Raw genomic sequence first — 19,442 nt, forward strand, 5'->3', positions numbered from 1 at the left:
ACCGGTTTCCGGCGCTATTACGCCGCCACGGCGACGCCGGGGACGCCGGGACGGGCTCCATGTCGCCCTCCATGTCGCCCTCCACGGCGGGGCGCGTTGGAGAGCGCCCGCACCTGGGGCCGCGGGGCGCGGGGGGCGCGCGTGCGACAGAGCGGCGTGCCCCGTCGCCCCGCAGCCCCGCACGCCGCCCGGGACCCCCAGGCCTGATTGCAAACTGATGTCGCCGGGGGCTGCAAGCAGGGGAGGGGCGCCGGGCCAGCGCCGCACATGTGGCCGGCGGCGCGGTGGTGGTCGTGTAGTCTGGCGTCCTGGTAGCGGTCGCCCGGCGCCGCGGCCCCGCCGGCACGCCGTGCTGCGGTGATGCGGCAGGGCTAGCAGGGCTGCGGTGGGGTCCCAACCGACGAACTGCGCCCGCCGGCCCGGCCGAAAAACGGACGTCCTGACGGGGAGGGTGTGGGTGTCCACCGCCAGCCCGCCGCGCCGCCACCGGCCTCGCCCTGCTGGTGGTGGTGCTGTGGCCCTGCGCTGGCGCCCCAGAAGACGGTCGAGTTTATCTCGATACTTTATTGGCTGGGCTCCCCCTCCCCCTTCTCCCCGGACCGCCCCGGACACACAGTCCCACAACACGCCGTTAGAGGCGTGGGCTGGAGGCCGCGGCGGGGCCTAAGTAGTGTATACGGACCGATTTATGGGCCTTTCGCCCCGCCAGCCGGACAGCCCGAGCAGCCAGCCCCAACAGCCAGCCCGAGCAGCCAGCCCCGCAATTACACTTAAACGCCACGGTCCCGCCGTGAAGATAGCGCGGCCGAATCAAGGCTTAAGGCGTTGTAAATAAGGCTTAGCGTTTGACGCGGCCAGCGGATGGTTCCGCAGTTACGCCGTCCCGGCAGCCCGTCCACGGCGACATCCCTCAAGACCACGGCCACCTTTTTCAGTGTCGTCGTCCGTCGCCGCCGAGGCCGTCGCGTTGTTGCCGTGGAGGTAAGCGGCTTCGGGCCGCCGCAAGCCGTGAGGTCTGCGAGGTCCGCGAAGTGGCCGTCGAACGCAGGACGAAGGACGAAGGACGGAGGTACCGCCCGGCCATGCCCGGCCCCCTGCCCCTCTCTATTGCATTTCCTTCGATCCAACTCGGCGAGCGCAAGGCCTGGCAAGGCCCACCCCGCCGGCCGCACTGACCCCGTGTGTAGCGGGCTGGGCCTGGCTGGGCCTGGCCCTGGACGGGCCCTGAACCCTCACCGACCCAGACCCCGACGCAATTCGCTTTCTCCCCGCAAAGCCTCCCCCCTCCCTTCACCTTCGGCTCCACCTCCCTTCCGGTGATTGCGGAAACGGCTGATTTATAATTGTCGAGGTGTTCTTGTTGATTTTGGCCGCGGAGGGAAGATTGATGTCGATTCCCGAGATCGGAAATGGGCCGCGGGCCGAAGAGGGGGGGGGGGGCGTCTGCAGCCTGGAATCGAGGCTGGAATCGAATTTACTCTTGCAAATGCCGGTAATGGCAATGCTGCCTTCGGCGTGTACCGTGAATTACTGGTGGAGGTCCCTCGATCAGGGAGTGTGTCGAGGCGGCCAGCGCGAAAAGAAAGAGAGAGACTGCGCGGCCCTTGCGGTAGTCTGTTCAACACCCCGGATCCGTTTCCAGTTCATTTGCTGTTTTTTAAATTGAAAAAAATTGTTGTTGTTGCGTTTTCTATTTTTATCAGTCTCACTTCACCTGGCGGGGCCGCCCAAAGCATTTTCACTCTCATTCTCCTATTATCCAAGCACCGGCGCAAATGAAAAAGAGCGCATAGGGCGGCGGGAAAAAAAGCAGAACGGTAGTAAATAATTGTTTTAGAATGATGCAGGAACAAAATCCCTCTGTCCACACCCAGTCCTCCCCCTCCGCACGCGTGCTCACACACACACAACACACACACACACACACACACACACACACACACACACACACACACACACACACACACACACACACACGCACATGCTCACGACGGCCTAATCCGAAGGGAGCGGGGTCTTTACAAGCGGGGTCGTGGTCGCAGGGAATGGAGCTGCTACACCACGCGCCCTCTTTTATATTTTTTTAAAACGGAACAAAATAAAAGGCGTCATTACCGCCATGCGAGCGAATAAACAAGCCCTCCCCCGCTTTTTTATCTGCCAATGTTTGAAACTCGCGCGGCAGTGCTTGCGGGAAGACCCGCCACCGTGTCGGCACGGCACTGTAGAGGGAAGCGCGCTCCAAGTGCCTATCCCATGGCGGTGCCGCGGTGCCCAAAGGCTGTTCAGTTAGAGCGCTGCCGCTGCGGGCGTCACACACACTCTGCATAATCGGCCGGCACGGCGAGGCACTCCGAAGCACGGCGGGGCGCGGCGGGGCGCCCCGACCAATCAGGACAGGGCCCGCTGCAGCGCAGACAGAGAGCCGCAATCTGCGCCTCCGCCAGTACTCCCTCTCGCACTCGACGGGCCGTTCCGGTTGTGTGCGAGAGAGACCCCCCCCCCCAACTGCCACTTCTCCTCCTTGAAAGCTTTCAAGCGGCGACGTGCGGCAGTTTCTGCTGTCGGATCGCTTCGCGCTTCGCGCGCGCTTCACGATCTGCCGGAGGACGACGAGTGCGGGCCGGGGGCGGCTCCAGGGGAACTGGAGGGAGGGGGGAGGAAAAATGTATTTCAGAGGAGGTGGGTCCGCAGTCCGTTCGGCTGAGAATAGGTATGAGGTCAGGGGGTGGCTTTGGGGAGTCTCATGCTAATTTCGTGTTTTGTTTTGTTTTTATCGCAGGCCGGCGCTTTTGTCTTCCGTCCCGTTCGAACCGCGCGCCTCGCCTCGCCTCGCCGCGTTGTCAGGAAGAGGAGTATAGACTTCCGGTACACGCTAAAAGTTTTTTTTTTTTTTTTTTTTTTAAAGGTAGGGGCCCATCCAATAATTTCCCTCGGTACAGTACGACAATAGTGAGCAAAGGTGTGTCCATGTAAGGCAGAATGAAAACTTGGTAGTCTCTAAACGACCCTTTAAAAAAAATGTGAAAATTTTTTTAGACAATATTTGATTTAAAAGATTGCTGTTTTGTTTGTGTTGTTTTTTTTTTCACGGGGGCTCCGCACACAATGCGGTCGCGGCCCAACGCCGCGCTGCTTAGCGGGGACAGTTTTATAAATCGCGCGGATACAGAAAGAAACGGAAAACAACAAGGACAAAACGCAGGGGGGGGGGGCAAACAAGAAAAGGGGGTGCGTTTTGTTTTGTTGCCCGCGCCGCCAAGTTCCGCCTCTGCGGTCCATTTGGTCCATTTGGTCGTCCGTTACGACTCTTTGTGTTTCCCTCCCTGTCTGCCCTTCCCAGCCCCCCCCCCCCTCCCCGCCTTCCACACAACTTTGACTTAAAACGCACAACGCGTCACTGAATCACGCCGAACCTTATCGCAAACTTTGCAATTCATTCATTCGACCGCGCTTTGCATCTGAAAGGCACCGCCATTGTGCGGTTGGCCCGCCTGCCTGCGGCCCAGCCCGGCCGCCGTGCCGTGCGGTCGCTGAGGTCTGGGTGCGTTCGTGGTGCGTTCGTGGCGGGCCGGCGTGGCGGCGGACAGCGGTGACCGAAGTTGGCCGTGTCCGACCTGGTCCGACCACCTGACAGGCACCGTTCCACTCGGTTCCACTGCACCCCCTAACTGCCGATCCACGCCCCTAAGTACCCTGGCGCCCCCCCCTCCCTCTCCCCCCGCACATCGGGTTAGTGCTACTCGATAAACAGTATGCAAATGGCGCCCCTGCCGCTTAGGCCGCCCCCAGAGGCCGCCCGCCCGCCTGCCTGGCTGGCTGGAAACATCGCGGGGCCCAAAACTGCAATTTAGTTTGCTGAGGGCTCGGCTCAAACACGGCGGGTAATTTTTATTTTCCATTTTTTTCGGGCGTTGTGTAGCAGCGCGCCTGACGGCAGTTTGAACGCGCGCGCCAAGGCGGCGAGGGCGAGGCCGGGGCGGTGGGACGGAATGGAGTCGGCCTTAGTCTGCATGCCGCCGTGCCGCCGTGCCGCCCGTTGTTGAAACTTGGAGCAGGCGGTGCAGGTGCACGGCAGCGCTCCCCGTCTCTCTCGCGCCGCGGCAAGGCCCTCGAGTGCGAGAGGGACGGGCGGAGGGCCCGCGGCCATGGCCATTTCAGTTAGCGCGCGGCACGGCCGGGCCGTCGTGCTGTCCATGGCCGGGCTGCACCGACGTGCACTGCATGGCCTGCATGTTGCATGGTCCCCGGGGAGGGACCCAGGGGCCCAGGGGCGGCGGGCGGCGGGCGGCCGGGGGGCGGAGAGCGAAGGTCCCGAAGGGGGCTTCAGGATGGAAATGCACCGACGTATGAATTGCACGCGGGGTCGATAAAGCCTGCAGTGGCGCGAACGAAGCGAAGCATGCCAAGCATCATGGCAGGCAGGCAGGCAGGCAGCCAGCCAGGTGCAGCACACAGTGTGGTGGAGTGCGAGGCCAGCAGCGCGGCGCGGCCCTCTTGACCGCCACTGCTCGTTCCCAAACTCCGGAGTGCAGCCTCCAGCGGCCTTCCGGAGCGTAGAACGCAAATTAAAACGACTGGGGGGAATGCAAGGGATGGGCGCTTGAGGGGCCCTCAGAAGGTAGTCGGCATTGTGTGTGTGTGTGTGTGTGTGTGTGTGTGTGTGTGTGTGTGTGTGTGTGTGTGTGTGTGTGTGTGTGTGTGTGTGTCAGGTTGTCCCCGAGTCCGCGGCGCTGGCCCCCAGGGTGCCTCACCGCGACTCCGGCCCTCATCTCGAGCTTTAATGTTCTTTTAATGTACTTTTAATGTCCGGTTCGTCTGATGGCCGCGCCGTCTACTTGGCCTCCGCCCCGCCCACCGCGCCAATAAGGTCCACCTCGGCCCCGCCCCGCCCCGCCCCACGATCAGGGCTCACCTTCGTTCCCTCGTCGTGAAATGGCACAATCAGTAAAAGTTTGAATCGTCAAACAGGCAGGTGGTGGAGTAGAAAACCACCGCGACGTCCACTGTGGCTCCGGGCCGCACCGCGAACGTGGCCGTCGACCCCTCACTTTAGAGACTGTGGTTCGAATCTCCTCATTCGTTACGGATTTTTTTTGTTTTTGTTTTTTCATTCAGTCAGTTGCAGCGCCAGCCAGCGCCGCCTGGCCACGGCCTGGCCTTCCAGTCTTCCAGTGTCGGGGCGTCATTTCCGTGGCTGCGGGGCGCCGCCGGGCCGTAGCGAGTTCCTGGAAGAGAGGCAAAGGGCACGGCACCGCCACAGCAGCACACCACAGCACAGCGCAGCACAGCGCCACTGCAGTGCTGATGAAGAGAAATGAAGCCTGCCTCGTCCGTTGCCGGGGCCGGGGCCGGGGCCGGGGCCGGGGCCCGAGTCCGGGGCCGTGCGTCCGTTTGATGGCGCGGAGTTTGTTTCCGACTCGTCTGTTTGCGACTCGGCCGATCCATCCACGTGCCGTTTTCGCCGCTCGCCCTCACCGCCTCTTTTCCGCACGGAAAGGAAAGAAAAGAAAAAGGGGGAGAGATAAGAAAAGGACCGCTGTCGAGTAATAAGAGGCTGGCCGCGCTCGGCACTAGTATAGCCCGCCAACCCCGCCGGCCCCGCCAGTGTCGACGCGCGGCGTCGTGTGATATGACGCTCTAAGCGCCGCCACCCTACAATGTATCCCCGGGCCTATAACGGCCGTGGGGCGGGGCGGGGCGGGGGGCGGGGCGGGGCGGGGCGGGGCGGGGCGGGCGCTCATCCGCATTGCCTGTTGTGTGGCGCTGAGCCCCGTATGAATAGGCCGCGCGTGTGGCGTGCGGCCTGAGCGGCCTGAGCGGCCTGGGCCCGGGACTTGCCTTGACAGGCCTAATAGTAATAACCTCCCCCTCCACCGGGATGATGGCTTTTTCAGGTCGGCCGCGTCTTCACCACGTCCTCGCTCGCCAGTCCCACCAGCAGGACGGCACCGCCTGGACTGGATGCAGGAGCGCCCGAGCACGGCGGGATAGGCCGTCCCGTCAGACAGCGGCGCGTTCGGGTTGCCTACCCCGAGGTTCGCAGGCGCTAGCAGCCGCCCGGCCGGCAGCAGCCACCAAACCGCACCGAGCTGCCAAGCTGCCACCGCGTCGGCTCGATCTCGGCTCGCCTTCACGACGCCGTCTTCGCTCTGCCTGCTGAGGAGCTGGGGCCCGGCAGGGTGGCCGGGTGGCCGGGCAGCCGGGTGCTGGTTGTTAGGCGGAGGGTGCACTCTCTGCACTCTCGTCCTCGTCCCTCGGAGGAAAAAACTAAGGGCCCGGCAAGGCTGGCAAGGCTGCCTTGGCGCTACCGCTACCTCTCGCTATGCCGGCGGTGCACTTTTGTGTGGGCCTGCCGCCGCCGAGGTTTGCAGATAGAGAACAACTGCTTTTTCTCTTTGTTTTTGTTTTTTTCTCTCTCCGTATCTTTTAGCATTGTTGCGGTCTCGCCGCCAGGTGCTGGAGATCAAAACTTGCGTTTGCACTTTTGGCGGCGAGTTTGCGAGGGCGCGGACGGGACGGCGCGTCTGGGCCGTGCCGCCTAGAACAAAGTCGCTTTCTTCGACCTGCGCTGCGACTCGCGGGGCGGGGCGGGCGGGGCGGGGCGGGGCGGGGCGGGGCGGGGCGGGCGGGCGGGGCGGGGCGGGGCGGGGCGGGGCGGGGGGGCGGGGCGGGGCGGGGCGGGCTGCCGGCCATTCTCGCCATTGTTCCCTTCACTTCCGGGGTCTGCGCCTCGCATCGCCTCCCAACGCCTCCAGCACCTCCAGCACCTCCAGCAGGCAGTGGAGTAGACGCCGCTGATTTCGACGCCATTCTTTCCGCGCGCGTTTTCGAAGGGTCGGGTTCAAGCCCGGCCGGTGCCGGCCGGTCTAGGCCGGCTGAGGCTGACCCGAAGTCGAATCGACTCGGAGTGCGCGAGTTGGTAACGCTACCCTATCCGCCCCGGGTCGACCGCGAGGGGCAACGGCCCCGGGGCGGGGCGGGGCGGGGCGGGGCGGTCGAAGAGGAGGAGAGGGGTGGGTTGCCGGTTAAGACACCGTCCTTAATGTACTTTCCGCGCGGTGTTCTTCGCCGCCAGCACGTCGTCGTCGTCGCCTCTACCTGCCAGACTGCCTGCCAGGCCCAGTGCCGCTCGCCCCGCCCCTCCTCGTAGTCGGCCGGCCTCAGCACTCGACTATGCAGTAATTGCAGTCATTAGTTTGCCGAGCGCTTCACCTGGCTGTAAAACGAGTAGCACTAAAATGAGATTTTTCCCCCAAAAAAAGTTTTTTTTTTGCAAGTTGCTGCAATAATACGAAGGGCGAGTGTAATGTGCCTTCCAAGTGCCTCCAGGGCTGGGCTGGGCTGGGCTGGCCACGGCTCATCCACCCCCTCCCTCTCCCCGCGCCCATTTTTCACCAGAGTGACGAAAAGTAGTGTGATGATGGCCACGATAATGCTATGAGGGGTGGGGGTGGGGGCGGCGCCAGCAGGTGCCGGGGACAGGGGGAGGCTGGCTGGGGCTGGCTGAGCTTTATCACATCATTACCAAGATTGGACTATTACTGCACATCCAGGGCAACATGAGTGCAGAGCAGCGCGGAGCAGAGAGTGGGGCGCCGGCCTCGTCCACGGCCTCGTCCCCGCCTCGTCCCCGCCTCGTCCTCGACCTCCGCGCTGGCCGGCCTGGCTTGGTTTCTCGCAGTGGATTAGACGCGCCAGCCGGGGTTTGGTTCGGGGCGTCTGGTCTGCTTTTCCTCGCCGACAGTTTTGTCAGCTCTGGTTGAGAGCCCCGCAGTGGAGCCCCGCAGTGGAGGGAGGCAGGGAGGGAGCCCACCCCCTCCCTGCTTTCGCCGCCCTGCCGCCCGGTCCAGCTCGCCCTTTGACAAGAGATCGCCGCTGACGTCGCCTTACGCGGCACAAGTGTGGCTCTCACCCTTCCTCCCCCACCCCCTTCCCGGCCCTGCCTCGATATATACTGCGCGGACGGACAAATTTGAGAGAGCGACCACCGCGCTCCGCTCCGCGCCGCCGCGCTGCCCCGCTCGCGACGCCCGAAGATGGTATCGCATCAGTCCGATCTACTGGGCCACCGCCACCGCCACCGCCTCTGCCACTGGGGACTGGGGGCAAAAAAGAGGCAAACCGGAGGCCATCCCGTCCGTCCCCACCGAGTCCCTGCTTCAGCACCTCTCCATTTTCCCTCATTAGAGGACTCCGTCCCGGGCCACTCCGCCGAGGCCTGCGCCTCCCGCTCGCCCTCCGTTTTTGCTACACCCTTCTCTCTCTCTCTCCCGCTTCCCTGTCACTTGTTGCGATAATCCGATGCTGTGCTCGCCGAGGGGAAGGGAGGAGGAGGGAGGAGTTACTATCAACATATGGCTCGTCACAAAGTTTTCAGACGGCCACATAAAATCCGCCTCGCCGCCCCCTACCCTAGTCCCTTCTTCTTTCTCTCCTCCTCCTCCTCCTCCTACCCCTTCGGCCGCGAAGTTCGTCGAGGTACGCAGCGACGAGTGCATCTTACAGGCCCTCCCACTTCGTCTCGGAATTTTCCGGGGAAGTTTCCCCGCCAGTTATTCTCGCGCGGTATTTTCCTTACCGAGATTAAAACTACAGCTTGTGGTGGCGGCGGGGCGCGGAGCTAGTTCTGGGCCAAGTCCCCCACCCCTCTGGAACCACCCCCTGGGCTCGGGCCCCTGGGCTCCTTGTGCAACTGGAATCCTATTTTGGCTCGGGGCCGAAGAGGGGCGCGTGAAATAATGGGCATCATTCCATTATAACCAGCCCGGCCCGGCCCCGGCCCGGCCCAGCGTGCCATGAGCCAGCAACTGCAGGAACTTAGGCGAGCCCCGCTAAGCTACGCGAGGCGGGGACACAAATTGACCCTTACCCCGGAGCAGAGCGCCGCTGCACTCACCTTTTATTTTTTTCTAATTTTGGAGCCCGAGCCCACTCTGTCAGCTGTCTGCGTTTTGAATTTCGGCATTCGCATTGGTTTGCTTTCAAATGGCACTCAGTTTGGCGGGGAGTGCCCATCAAAACTCCTATCAGTGTGCCCTACTTTGTACACCATGGTCAATGTTAAGGGTTCTTTTCCTAGAATTTTTTTCCCATTTTTTTTTAAATAATTAAAACAGACTTACAATTTGCCAATTGATTTATTTTTCAGCACATTGTTTTGGAGATTAATAACACTATTAAAACAAAACGATAGATCAATTTCACAAAACAAAACAAATCAAGACAAGGAGATGGAGACAAAGGCAAGATTCTAGGAACCATTACAGTTACAAAACCTTGGTTCATAGCTTTCAGAAGCTATGTAAAAAAAGTACATTTGGAGACTTGATAAGATGCTGGACACATTTTCTAAAAAAAGGTATAGGTGAGTTAAAAGCTTAAACTTGAATAAGTGCATAGTGAAGAATTTAAGCAAGCAATATTGAAATCTCAACAACTCCAAGACAAAAAGGGGAAAATGGCACAAGACCAAAATAGTAGAGAATCAAATCAAGAATGTAAGAGGTGCACAGTCAGGTGTCTTTAAGGAAAATTAATATATGATAGCAATATCCAAAATCAGAAACTTGAAGACTCTATAATGATCAGTGTTTACAAGATACAATGCTAAGACTTTCTTGTGTGTGTATGTTTCATTCAAGAGCGACATTTTGAGTGTATCCACACCGGACATGTCAGTTGAGCTGCCTGATTTTTTATTATTCACACATGTAGGGATATATTTCTAAAGACTACAAGGAAAGAAGTAAGGTGTAAATATCTCAACGCCTATCACACATTTCTGTTGGTCATTTATATGGTTTTAAGCGTTTCCCGTGTATCAACATTCATCACAGTAAGCTCATGGCTTTGGTTACAGTTCTTGAACAAATCAACAAAACCTGCACTCAAGTGCACTAAAGTGGTTTAACACTATTTAAAAATTCATATGTACTCTAGAAAAGTCAAATGTGCATGGCACACTGCGTGTGGAGAACACCACCAGACATTTCAGTTTGGAGTATGCTTTTCAGACACACTACAATTTTCTACCTCATTGCGCTCCCAGAATGGAATGCTTTACGAAACAACTCCATTAGAAAATTCTTGTTAACAAATAAACATTTAAGATACTAGTGTCACTGAACATAGATAAAATCTGCGACAGAATCAAAGCAATAAAGTCCAAAAGTAACTACAATCTCTTGGAGAGCACTTACAAAACACTTAAGTTAAAAAGTTACATAAACTAAGAAAAATTCAGTGTAAATTGGATTTTTGATAACCATGAAAATTTTCTCACAAAGAAAAGTTTCAAATTGTAATCCTACGTTGGCTGAGTTTATAAAATCCAAGCACATATTGTAAACAGTAAATTTAAAGAGACATAGAAAAACATCAAAGGGCCTTTAAATGGTCAAGTCACAAGTATTGTGTAAAATTAAATGCCCTGCATTTCAGTCAAGAGATTTTCTTTCAAATAAGATCTTGCATACTGACATAAATATTGGAATACACTGTGCAGACACTAACGGAGGTGAGGAGACACTTACGAGTAAGAATAGCAATGTCACAAGGACTAAAAAATATCAAGGCAACACGGCTTAATAAGAAACAAACAGTGGTAGAAAACTGCATGTTTACACTTTTTGTTGGAACTGTAACACCTCACAATAACAATATAAAGTAGCAACCTGACTGGGTTCCATAAATTTGACACATTACCTATCGATTTCTTTCAAGTTTACAGTTTTCACAGTTTTGCATCATAAGGATAAAAGAATTCTAGGCACAAAAACTCACTAAACTTGCAGAGGGCGGCAAAAGGCACGGAGCCAAGTAGCATTTCACAACAGGGGAAATACACTGTCACACCACATGCACACATGTACATTTCTAAAACAACATGGCTCACAGAACAAAAGCTCGAGACAGCATTCAATCATATCACAGAGTATATTTGTACAAGAAACTGCCAAACACTTAAGGGCTATTGTGCTAAAACTTTCAACTTTAATAAGTACACAAGGGACTTGATGTCCATTTTACTAAGCAGTTTTGTTAATAGTGGGTAGAATGTCCATGGGCAAACAAACTGCTTTGATGAGAGATGGCATCAAAGAATAAAGGATTTATGGCTCAACCTAAATAACTTCTGGCATGTTGAGCCAAAGGGAACAGCAAGTAGCTTAGAAATAAATTGTTAACTGAACGCAATGTCCACAATCAGGGAGAGTAAGAATCAGGTGTCTCATAAGATAACATAAGTTATCGAATGTCAATACATTTAATACTTCAATGTCTGTCTTAAAAGTAGATCAATTTCACATCATGTGGAATCTACAATAAATTCTGGAGCAGGATGAAGGAGTTTATGAGGAGATTTCTGAGGAGAAAAATGACACTTCATGGATAATGATCATTGACTAGGATTTGTGTCCTGCCTTCATAAACTTCATAAGGTTTCTTCAAAACGTTGATGAAGCATCCTGCAGTGAGTCCTGAAAGACTCATCCAGCAGCAAAGCTTTTAGTCTTGGCGACCAGCTTTCCCACTGGAGAAAATCGGATGTCATACAAAGTCTAAATCCGATTTAATAGATCGAAGGCGGGTCTCCAGACGCCTCTCAAAGAGTTTCTTGCATTCAGAGAAGATGAAGACAGTCGAAGTAAGTGCAACAAGGAACACAATATCTGAAACAGAGGAACATGGCATGAACTGAAATTGTGGTTTATTAATAAAGTGTGTTGCAAAACAGCTGTAGCCTGAAGGTAAATTTACCTGTGAAGTACAAGGCTTCTGTTTGGAATACCATCTGAAGAGGTGGGAAATAGATAACCAGCATCTGCCCAACTATAGAGAGAGTAACAGCCACTAGAAACATACGATTGCTGAACAGTCCGATGGTGAAAACAGATTTTGTCTGGAAGCAAGAACGACAATGGTTACACCACCAGCATCTTCTTTCAAAAAAAAAGGTTGAAAATGAAAAGGGCATACCTGAGAGCGGCAAGACAGAGCATTGAACATGTCAAAGAAGACAAAGCAAGTGAAAGTCATGGTCGTGTCCCTTTTATTGATAAAATTGTCACTCATTTCTCTTTTAAAGACCCATAGTGTGCCCATAATTATGATGATGGCGGATGACAGAACATTGACTATGAGAGAACGAGTGATCATGGGCTCACGGACATTTCTGGGACGCATTTTAACTACATCTTTGTCAACTGGTTCTACACCCAAACTGAAAAAATAGAAAAATTTGTCAGTCAACCTAATAATAAATTTGCTCATTCATATTTTTTAAAAAAAGGAAGATCAATCTTTGAGCAAACCTTTGAGCTGGAGGTCCATCCATAATAATGTTAATCCATAAAATCTGCATGGCATTCAATGGATTAGGGATTCCAAGGAGAGTAGACAGTGCTATTAACGACAAAGCTGCAATGCTGGTGCTTAACTGGAATCGAACAAAGTTACGGATGTTGTGGAAGATGCCTTTGCCTTCTTCAATTGCAGCTCTGCAAGCCAACCAAATGCAACAATTAGTGCACTCACAATGATAATTATATTTTTAAATGACAGAATATAAACACTTTTGTATTCATACATAATAGTGTTGAAGTCGTCATCCACAAGAATCATATCTGCAGCTTCCTTGCACACATCTGTTCCATTTTTACCCATAGCAATACCAATATCAGCTTTTTTCAAGGCAACACCGTCATTTACACCATCACCCGTCATGCCAACAATTATTCCATGTTTCTGGAAAGCCTGAGAAAAAGCAAAAGTCAAATAGGTGAAACCATTCTCCAAAATCTAATGAGAAAAGATGTGAAATAAGTCTAGGAGTTCCTCAAACCTTAACAATGCACAGCTTGTGTTTGGGAGTCACACGATAGAAGACACTGACAGATTTGATTATTTGTTCCAGTTGCTGCTCAGTCAACTGATCCATTTCATCACCAGACAGTGATTGGAGATGCACAGTATCAAGCCCTACAGCAGCAGCTACAAAATAAATGCATGAATTGACAAATGAGTGACTTCTCACACAGGAAAAAGGAGCAGAGGCATAAGTCAACTTACCAATAGCTAATGCAGTTTCTTGTGAATCACCAGTGACCATATTTACACGCACTCCAGATGTTTGCAGCATTTGAATTGCTTCCTTTACATGAGGACGGGGAGGATCACAAATACCAACCAAACCAACAAATATCAAATCATTGAGAGAAGAACCTCTGGCCATGCCAATAACTGTAAAACGCAAAACATAAAGGAACAAATGATACTTGTTATTTTAAGAAAAAGAAATGACCAAACACATGGTGTAAAAAATACCTCTCAATCCTTTCCGAGCAATGTCATGTGCCTCCCCAAGGTACTCCTGCTGTTTCTTTGCATTCATAGGATAAAGTGTCCCTTTCTGAGAGAATTTAGTACACAATGGAAGAATTTTTTCCAAGGCACCTTTCACAAAGAAAAGTTCTTCTTTGGACTGAAAATTAAAATCCATCATCAGTACCTGCTATACACCTAATACCACACAAAGGGCATTTTGAAATAATGAGGCTTACATCTTCATATTTTGCTACACATTTAACTGCCATTATCTTCTCCTCTGAGCTGAAGGGGTATTCCTGAAGCCGCACATACTTCTGTTGCAAGTCATAAATACCATGCTGGAAAAAATAATAGGAAAGTGATGAGATATGTGATGTACTTTCAGGATAGCAATGAAGCAAACAATGAGCAGCGCCCACCTTCATGCCTGCTACCAGGAGGGCTCCCTCAGTAGGCTGCCCCATTAGAACCTCATCGGTAATTTTAGCATTATTACAAAGACAGCCAACCTGCAACCAGGATAAATTTGTGAGAACAAGTGTAAAACAAGTCATCAGACAATATTAAATCAAAGAGGAAAAATAATAGCAATTAATACAATTGATGATTTGAACTTGCCTCTAAAAGCCTATAAATGGATTGCCATGCCGTTTCCATAACATCACAATTGTGGATTCTTATCTCTCCTTGATCATTATATCCAGCTCCAGTGACCTATGTAACATACAAACCACAATTAGTACAGGTTAAAATCTCAAGCAAGACTCTAGCACTTAAAATTTGTAACACTGACCTCTGCTGCATAACCATCAGATGTCAAAAGTTTTGTCACAGTCATTTCATTTTTGGTAATGGTACCCGTTTTATCAGAGCAGACAACATTTACACAACCTAAAATTTGAGAAATTGTCGGAATGAGATTAAGAAAATTCTGAATGTTCTACAATAATATTTGTCATCAAAAGTTTGAAATAATATTGAATACCTAGAGTTTCAACAGTGGGGAGCTTCTTCACGATTGCTTTCCTTTTGGCCATTCTCATGACACCAAGAGCCAGTGTTACAGTAACCACAATTGGAAGTCCTTCTGGGATGGCAGCAACCGCCAAACTAAAAAGTAGAAATAAAGGTTAGAAAAAATTGATTTGTTACTCCTGACAATAAATGAGAAGGGTTGTGAAATTGTGAGCTTACCTTACACCGATGGTGAACATGTCCATAATAGGTCTACCTTGAAGCCAACCCAAGAGCATAATCAGGCCAATAATGCAAAATGAATAGAACGATAATTGTTGGCCAAGCTTGTCCATAGATTTTTGTAATGGTGTTTTAGGAGCCTCTTCAGCTTGCATCATTTTAAATACTTCACCAAATTCAGATCTTTCACCAGTATTAATGACAATACCCTATGAAAAAAAAAAGGATCATAGAATCATGTGGAATATTTGATACACACCACTCAAATAACACTTACCTTTCCATTTCCAGAACGAATTAAAGTTCCCATGAAGGCCATGTTTGTCTTGGATGTGTGTCCATTTGATTTCATAATAGGTCCTGTACTCTTAGCAGCGGGCTCTGTTTCACCAGTAAAGCTACTTTCGTCAATTTCCAGTTTTATGGTTTCAAATAATCGCAAGTCTGCTGGTACACGATCTCCAACAGAGAGGTAAACGACATCACCAGGCACCAAGTCTCTTGCTAAAAACGTCTGGAGTTGTCCTTCTCGCACACTGAAACCAAACAACTTACTATTGGCAAAATTTTCTTAAAACCAGTCTTAAGGTCTAGAACTCTTTCACTAGATATTCACCAATGACAAGAGGGAGGAACAAGTTTAGTCAATTCCTGAAGTGATTTTTCAGAACGATATTCTTGAACAAATGCCACGGTGACGACAATAATGATTGCCTGCAGAAAATATTTTGGCACTATTAGTGTGATAAGTGATAAGATTGAAAATTAATTAGGGAAAGGAGAATGGAAGGGTGCTTACCACAGTGATAGAAACTGCATCGTCGAATTGCTTCATGCAAATACTGACAGCTGCAGACCCCAAAAGGAGCATTATGAGTGGGTTCCTGAACTGGAAGGACAGACAAAACATGAGGTTAATCACAAATAAAGTCCTAACACAATTTTTTTCTACATTTATTAATACCAGTACTCACTTGTTCTATGTATTTTTTCCATGTTGGATCTTCCTGAAGAACAGACAGTTCGTTTAAGCCCGTCAATGATCGTCTCTGCTCTGCCTCATGCCACCCTAGGCCAGTCCTGACATCAACACGAAGCACTCCAGCGACCTCTTCTACTCCCATGGAGCAGACTTCACTCGTAGACATCCACATGTCGAATTGTTCTTCAGCAGATAATGGAGGATCACCCTTCTGCTGTTGCAGTTGTTGGGCCTGCTGTTGCTGTAAAATAAGAAACAGTGATAATATTATACCTTCTGTACTGCCTCCAGACATGGACAACAAACAAAAAAATGAGTAACAACTCAACTAAAGATACCATGCAAAGAAAAAAAAGGGTGAAGAGAGGATAGGAAACACAAAACCTTTACTAAGGAAAGAAAGCAGCAGAGACACTCATTGCCAAACATTTTTAACTAATATAAATTGAACTATCACATCCTTGTCCAAAGCAGGCTGCCAGTCACCAATTAAATTCTTTAATTGTTTCCAAAGAACTTACAAATTATGGCTTGTTAAGAAGTGTTATCATCCGTCTTCTTGCCTAGAGTGCAAGTCAAACATTTGCAGAAGCGATGCTTACACCTGAAACACTATTGCCATTCCACAGGATAAAATACATCAAAATTTACTACTTGAGACACAATGGTTAAAAAATATTCCAATGTTAGTGAAAGTAACGGAAAATTTTAACTAGTTAGCCATCATAAAAATTGACATGCTGCCACAATGTGGAATGAGAAAAGTGTCCAAGTGAGTCATGCTTTAAACGGACACAAAATGTGCGTCATCCGCACATCCTTTTACGTTTCAGCCCCAAATTATCCCTGACCTAGAAAAGAACGGCAATCGTTTACTATATCAAGTCAGCAAAAACTTGGGATTTCATACTTAATATTGTGCAAGTACTGAAACAACGCAGAGCGCAACTACAAGAGGTGCAATGCGTTAGTGATTCGCTACATAAAACTGTGATATTCAAGAACCAAAAATTATTAAAAATTAAAAACCAAAAGTAACTACATTCTTCCATACGGGTTCAAGAGTTTTTACCTTGTCACCTCTCATCGGAATCGTCATGGTGATTGAACTGCTTCCAACAGGGCAAAAAATATGACTCCCTCAACAGTCCTCACTCACTCCGCGTCGCGGTGAAGTTCATTCCCTGCACACAAGGCACACAGTGCCAAAACCCTCACAGGCAATGACCTAAGCCTTCCCGCTGCACTTTAACCTCCCGGGGCAACGATAACACGGCTACACTACGACAACGTCAGATTCCCGAAGGTTAGGTTCCTATTTGTTGACGACGGGGTGCATCATCTGCTCCGACGGGTCCCTTCCCGCGAGACGAATCTATTCAAACGCAGGGGAGCAGTGACAGCGACGGGACGTTGCCCCAGCACTGCCGCGTCAGGGCTTAAAAAATGTAGCGAGGGACACGGGGCCCTGGCTGCCAATCGATACTGCCTCGGCTCGGGGCCGCCGGGGGTAAGGCTGACGGGGCTTGGGGCTGGGGCACTCGGACGGTGCGGCTGCGGCTGGGGCGGGGCGCCACTCGGCACTTAGGCCCCAAAGAGGGACCAGCGACCAGCGAGCCTAACCTACCGCAGGGCCGCAGAGGCGATGCTCGGCGCACATCGGCGAGGCCGGGCTGGCGGCGGCACTGGCACGGCGCCGTCCAGGCACACTCTCGCGGTTCAATCAATGCACCGTTTTCCCATTCATTCCCCGCAGGCGCCGCCGGAAAAGTTTTCAAGGCATTGCTGCGGGAAAACAACAAGACAGCTCGACTTGACAGAAAACCCCACTGACGGTGCGGCTGGCCATTGGTGGCTCGCCGGCCAATGGGAGGGCTCGGTGCCCCCCGCCCCTCTCCTGCAGTTTCGGGAGGGGGAGGGGGCAACCGTTGAGCGTTTACCCCCGGCAACCTCGACAATCAGGGCATCGATTTGATTCCGGAGTGATCTGCACACGGATTGGGGAATGTCGGTTCGGAGCGGTCGCGGTGCCGCTCGGTGGATGCACGAGGGTACACGAGGGCAGCGACGGGCCGCACACGGGTGTCCCGGCCCCGCTCGCAGGGACGTCTAGCGAGGGCAGGTTGGTACGGCCTTGGCGCGGGCTTCTTTTGAAGCGGAGCGCGACCCTTGCCAGGTTTTTGCGGAGCGGAGGGGGTTGAAGTGCAGAGCAGAGAAGGCCCGAGTCCTCCCACATTTTCCAGCGGAAAGTGGCATTAAGAAACCCACAATAAAACACGCCTGGCCCAGGCAAGCCGGTGGCATGCCCCCTCACTCGAAATTCTCAAACAAAAAACCCTGAAAACTCAGGGAGGGACAAACGGCAGACTGCGATTTTACCTTCCTGAGCGCAAATCTCACGCAACTAATTTGATCGCTTTAAGTGTCCCTTTTTCAGTGGAAACCGTGAAAAGCGTGTTTGCCCCGATGAGACACGCACTGACGGCCGGACAGTGGTGTGGCCCGGCTAGCGGCGCGGCGCGTACTGCCAGGGTCAGGCCGGCTTGGCCGGGCTTGGCGCCGGCGGCAGCGGCAGCGGGCTCTAGTGCCTGGTGCGGCCCTCGGCCTCGGCGGGGTTGCGCGCTAAGCCCGGCGACCGGCGACCCACGAGTCGAAATCCCTTATCGCCAGCCAGTCCAGAATGATTCAGAAAACGTTATCCTACTAGTCAGAAGCTGAATGGGGCTGAAATCTCTACCAGATTAGCCCAGGAACGGATTAAGCCCATCGGCCAGGTGGTTCGGTTTCAAGAAGGCGGCACTCAGACATGACGCGTCTTTGACGCCCTCTCTCTCAACCGAAAAATTACTTTTGTTTTCATTTTTCCGAATTGTTTACTTCAGTTTTGGCCCGACTGCCGTATCACTCAGGGCACCCCGTGGTATCGCCGCCGCTCCGCGGAACCGCCCAGACAGGTGAAACCGGTGAAACCTTCAACTTGAGACGCCTGACAGCCCGGCGGCGATAGCGCCGAGACATGCGTGGGTCTCCATTCATGTCCTGCTTGCAGTGCTGTATACAGTGTGGCATCCCCCATCGACCCGGCAGGCCCGGCAGGCCCGGCAGGCCGCCTTGGAGAGGCCCGGAGCAACACAGCTGCGTTTGCCAACGCCCCCCGTCCCCGTCCCCCAGCTCGAAAAAACCCGGCCGCTCCACTCCACTGTGTTGCGAAACCGCGGCGCAAAACGAGCGTGGCGCCTCGCCTTGGGGACACTGGACTTGGGCGCGGCGTCGCGTCGATTCCATTCAGGCACTACACCACGCTTCGGCGCGGACGCGGGCCGACGCAGTCCACTCCACTGTGCAGTGGCGCGCGGCCGAGTACAAACAATCTGATTTCATTGAGCGCCTTCTACGAGGCCAGTGGCGAGAAGCAACGGTTCGATGGTTCGACCCCCGGTCGAGGGGCACGTCACCTGAGAAATGCGTGTAGTACACAGTACCCGCACTCTCTGCCCCTGACTGAGCCGGACAGAAAAATAGCTGGTTTCAGGGACTTCATCATGAATTTTTCCTCATTTTCATCTATTTTTCGCAAAGTCATTTCAGTGGCCGCGCGTGTCCTGTCCTCCTCCGATAAGGCGGACGACCAGTCACCGGGTTTACGGTCCGCCTTGCAAACATAAAACGCGACTCCCGCGTCGAGGTGCGACCTCCGAGGCGCCAGCCGCCAAGCCGCCAAGCCGCGGTGCGACTCGTCTCCCGTGTAATTGTTTTCGAACCAGCTTTCCTAGTCACTGCGCTGCGCGTGGCTGCGCGCGCTAGAATTGCCGCCTGGTTTCGAAGGATCGTTTCGTCGCCCTGTCTCTGTCGCACTCGCGGGGCGCTCCGCGCGGGCGAGAGAGAGACAGAGTGACGAAACGATTTCTCGGAATCAGGCGGCTGGCTGGCC

General features: G+C 52.7%; 1 protein-coding gene across 9 annotated transcripts; it reads right to left on the reverse strand.

The window, feature by feature from the left end:
* Positions 1-9,675: 9,675 nt before the first annotated feature.
* LOC117652065 (calcium-transporting ATPase type 2C member 1) lies at positions 9,676-18,008 on the reverse strand. Of its 9 annotated transcripts, none has more exons than XM_034396706.1 (19): positions 17,891-18,008; positions 16,584-16,695; positions 15,504-15,752; positions 15,329-15,418; positions 15,146-15,243; positions 14,807-15,065; positions 14,527-14,738; positions 14,318-14,442; positions 14,126-14,223; positions 13,951-14,046; positions 13,752-13,841; positions 13,566-13,670; positions 13,330-13,486; positions 12,848-13,245; positions 12,593-12,759; positions 12,318-12,503; positions 11,983-12,226; positions 11,764-11,905; positions 11,535-11,675 (listed from the first exon to the last, which is right to left on the reverse strand). In XM_034396706.1, the coding sequence occupies exons 2-19, from the start codon at positions 16,608-16,610 to the stop codon at positions 11,554-11,556; spliced, it is 2,865 nt and encodes a 954-aa protein (XP_034252597.1). In that variant the 5' UTR covers positions 16,611-16,695; positions 17,891-18,008; the 3' UTR covers positions 11,535-11,553. The 9 variants fall into 9 exon arrangements, with proteins under 9 accessions (XP_034252594.1, XP_034252597.1, XP_034252598.1 ...); XM_034396707.1 differs by lacking the exons at positions 16,584-16,695; positions 17,891-18,008 and adding an exon at positions 17,139-17,333 and having other exon boundaries at positions 12,848-12,996; positions 13,075-13,245; XM_034396709.1 differs by lacking the exons at positions 16,584-16,695; positions 17,891-18,008 and adding exons at positions 16,033-16,123; positions 17,139-17,333.
* Between the last annotated feature and the right edge of the window lie 1,434 nt (positions 18,009-19,442).

The sequence above is a fragment of the Thrips palmi genome, unplaced genomic scaffold, assembly GCF_012932325.1.
Source record: "Thrips palmi isolate BJ-2018 unplaced genomic scaffold, TpBJ-2018v1 HiC_scaffold_6, whole genome shotgun sequence".
Classification (NCBI taxonomy): domain Eukaryota; kingdom Metazoa; phylum Arthropoda; class Insecta; order Thysanoptera; family Thripidae; genus Thrips; species Thrips palmi.

What these genes read in the sequence shown, in the direction of transcription:
- LOC117652065 (XM_034396703.1), bottom strand. Translation starts at nt 17,171, where the DNA reads ATGTGCGCCGAGCATCGCCTCTGCGGCCCTGCG. An exon ending in GTTCCTCCCTCTTGTCATTG is followed by an intron (nt 15,066 to 15,145) that starts GTGAATATCTAG and finishes GTTTGGTTTCAG; the next exon opens with TGTGCGAGAAGGACAACTCC. An exon ending in AGAAGCCTTGTACTTCACAG is followed by an intron (nt 11,676 to 11,763) that starts GTAAATTTACCT and finishes CCTCTGTTTCAG; the next exon opens with ATATTGTGTTCCTTGTTGCA.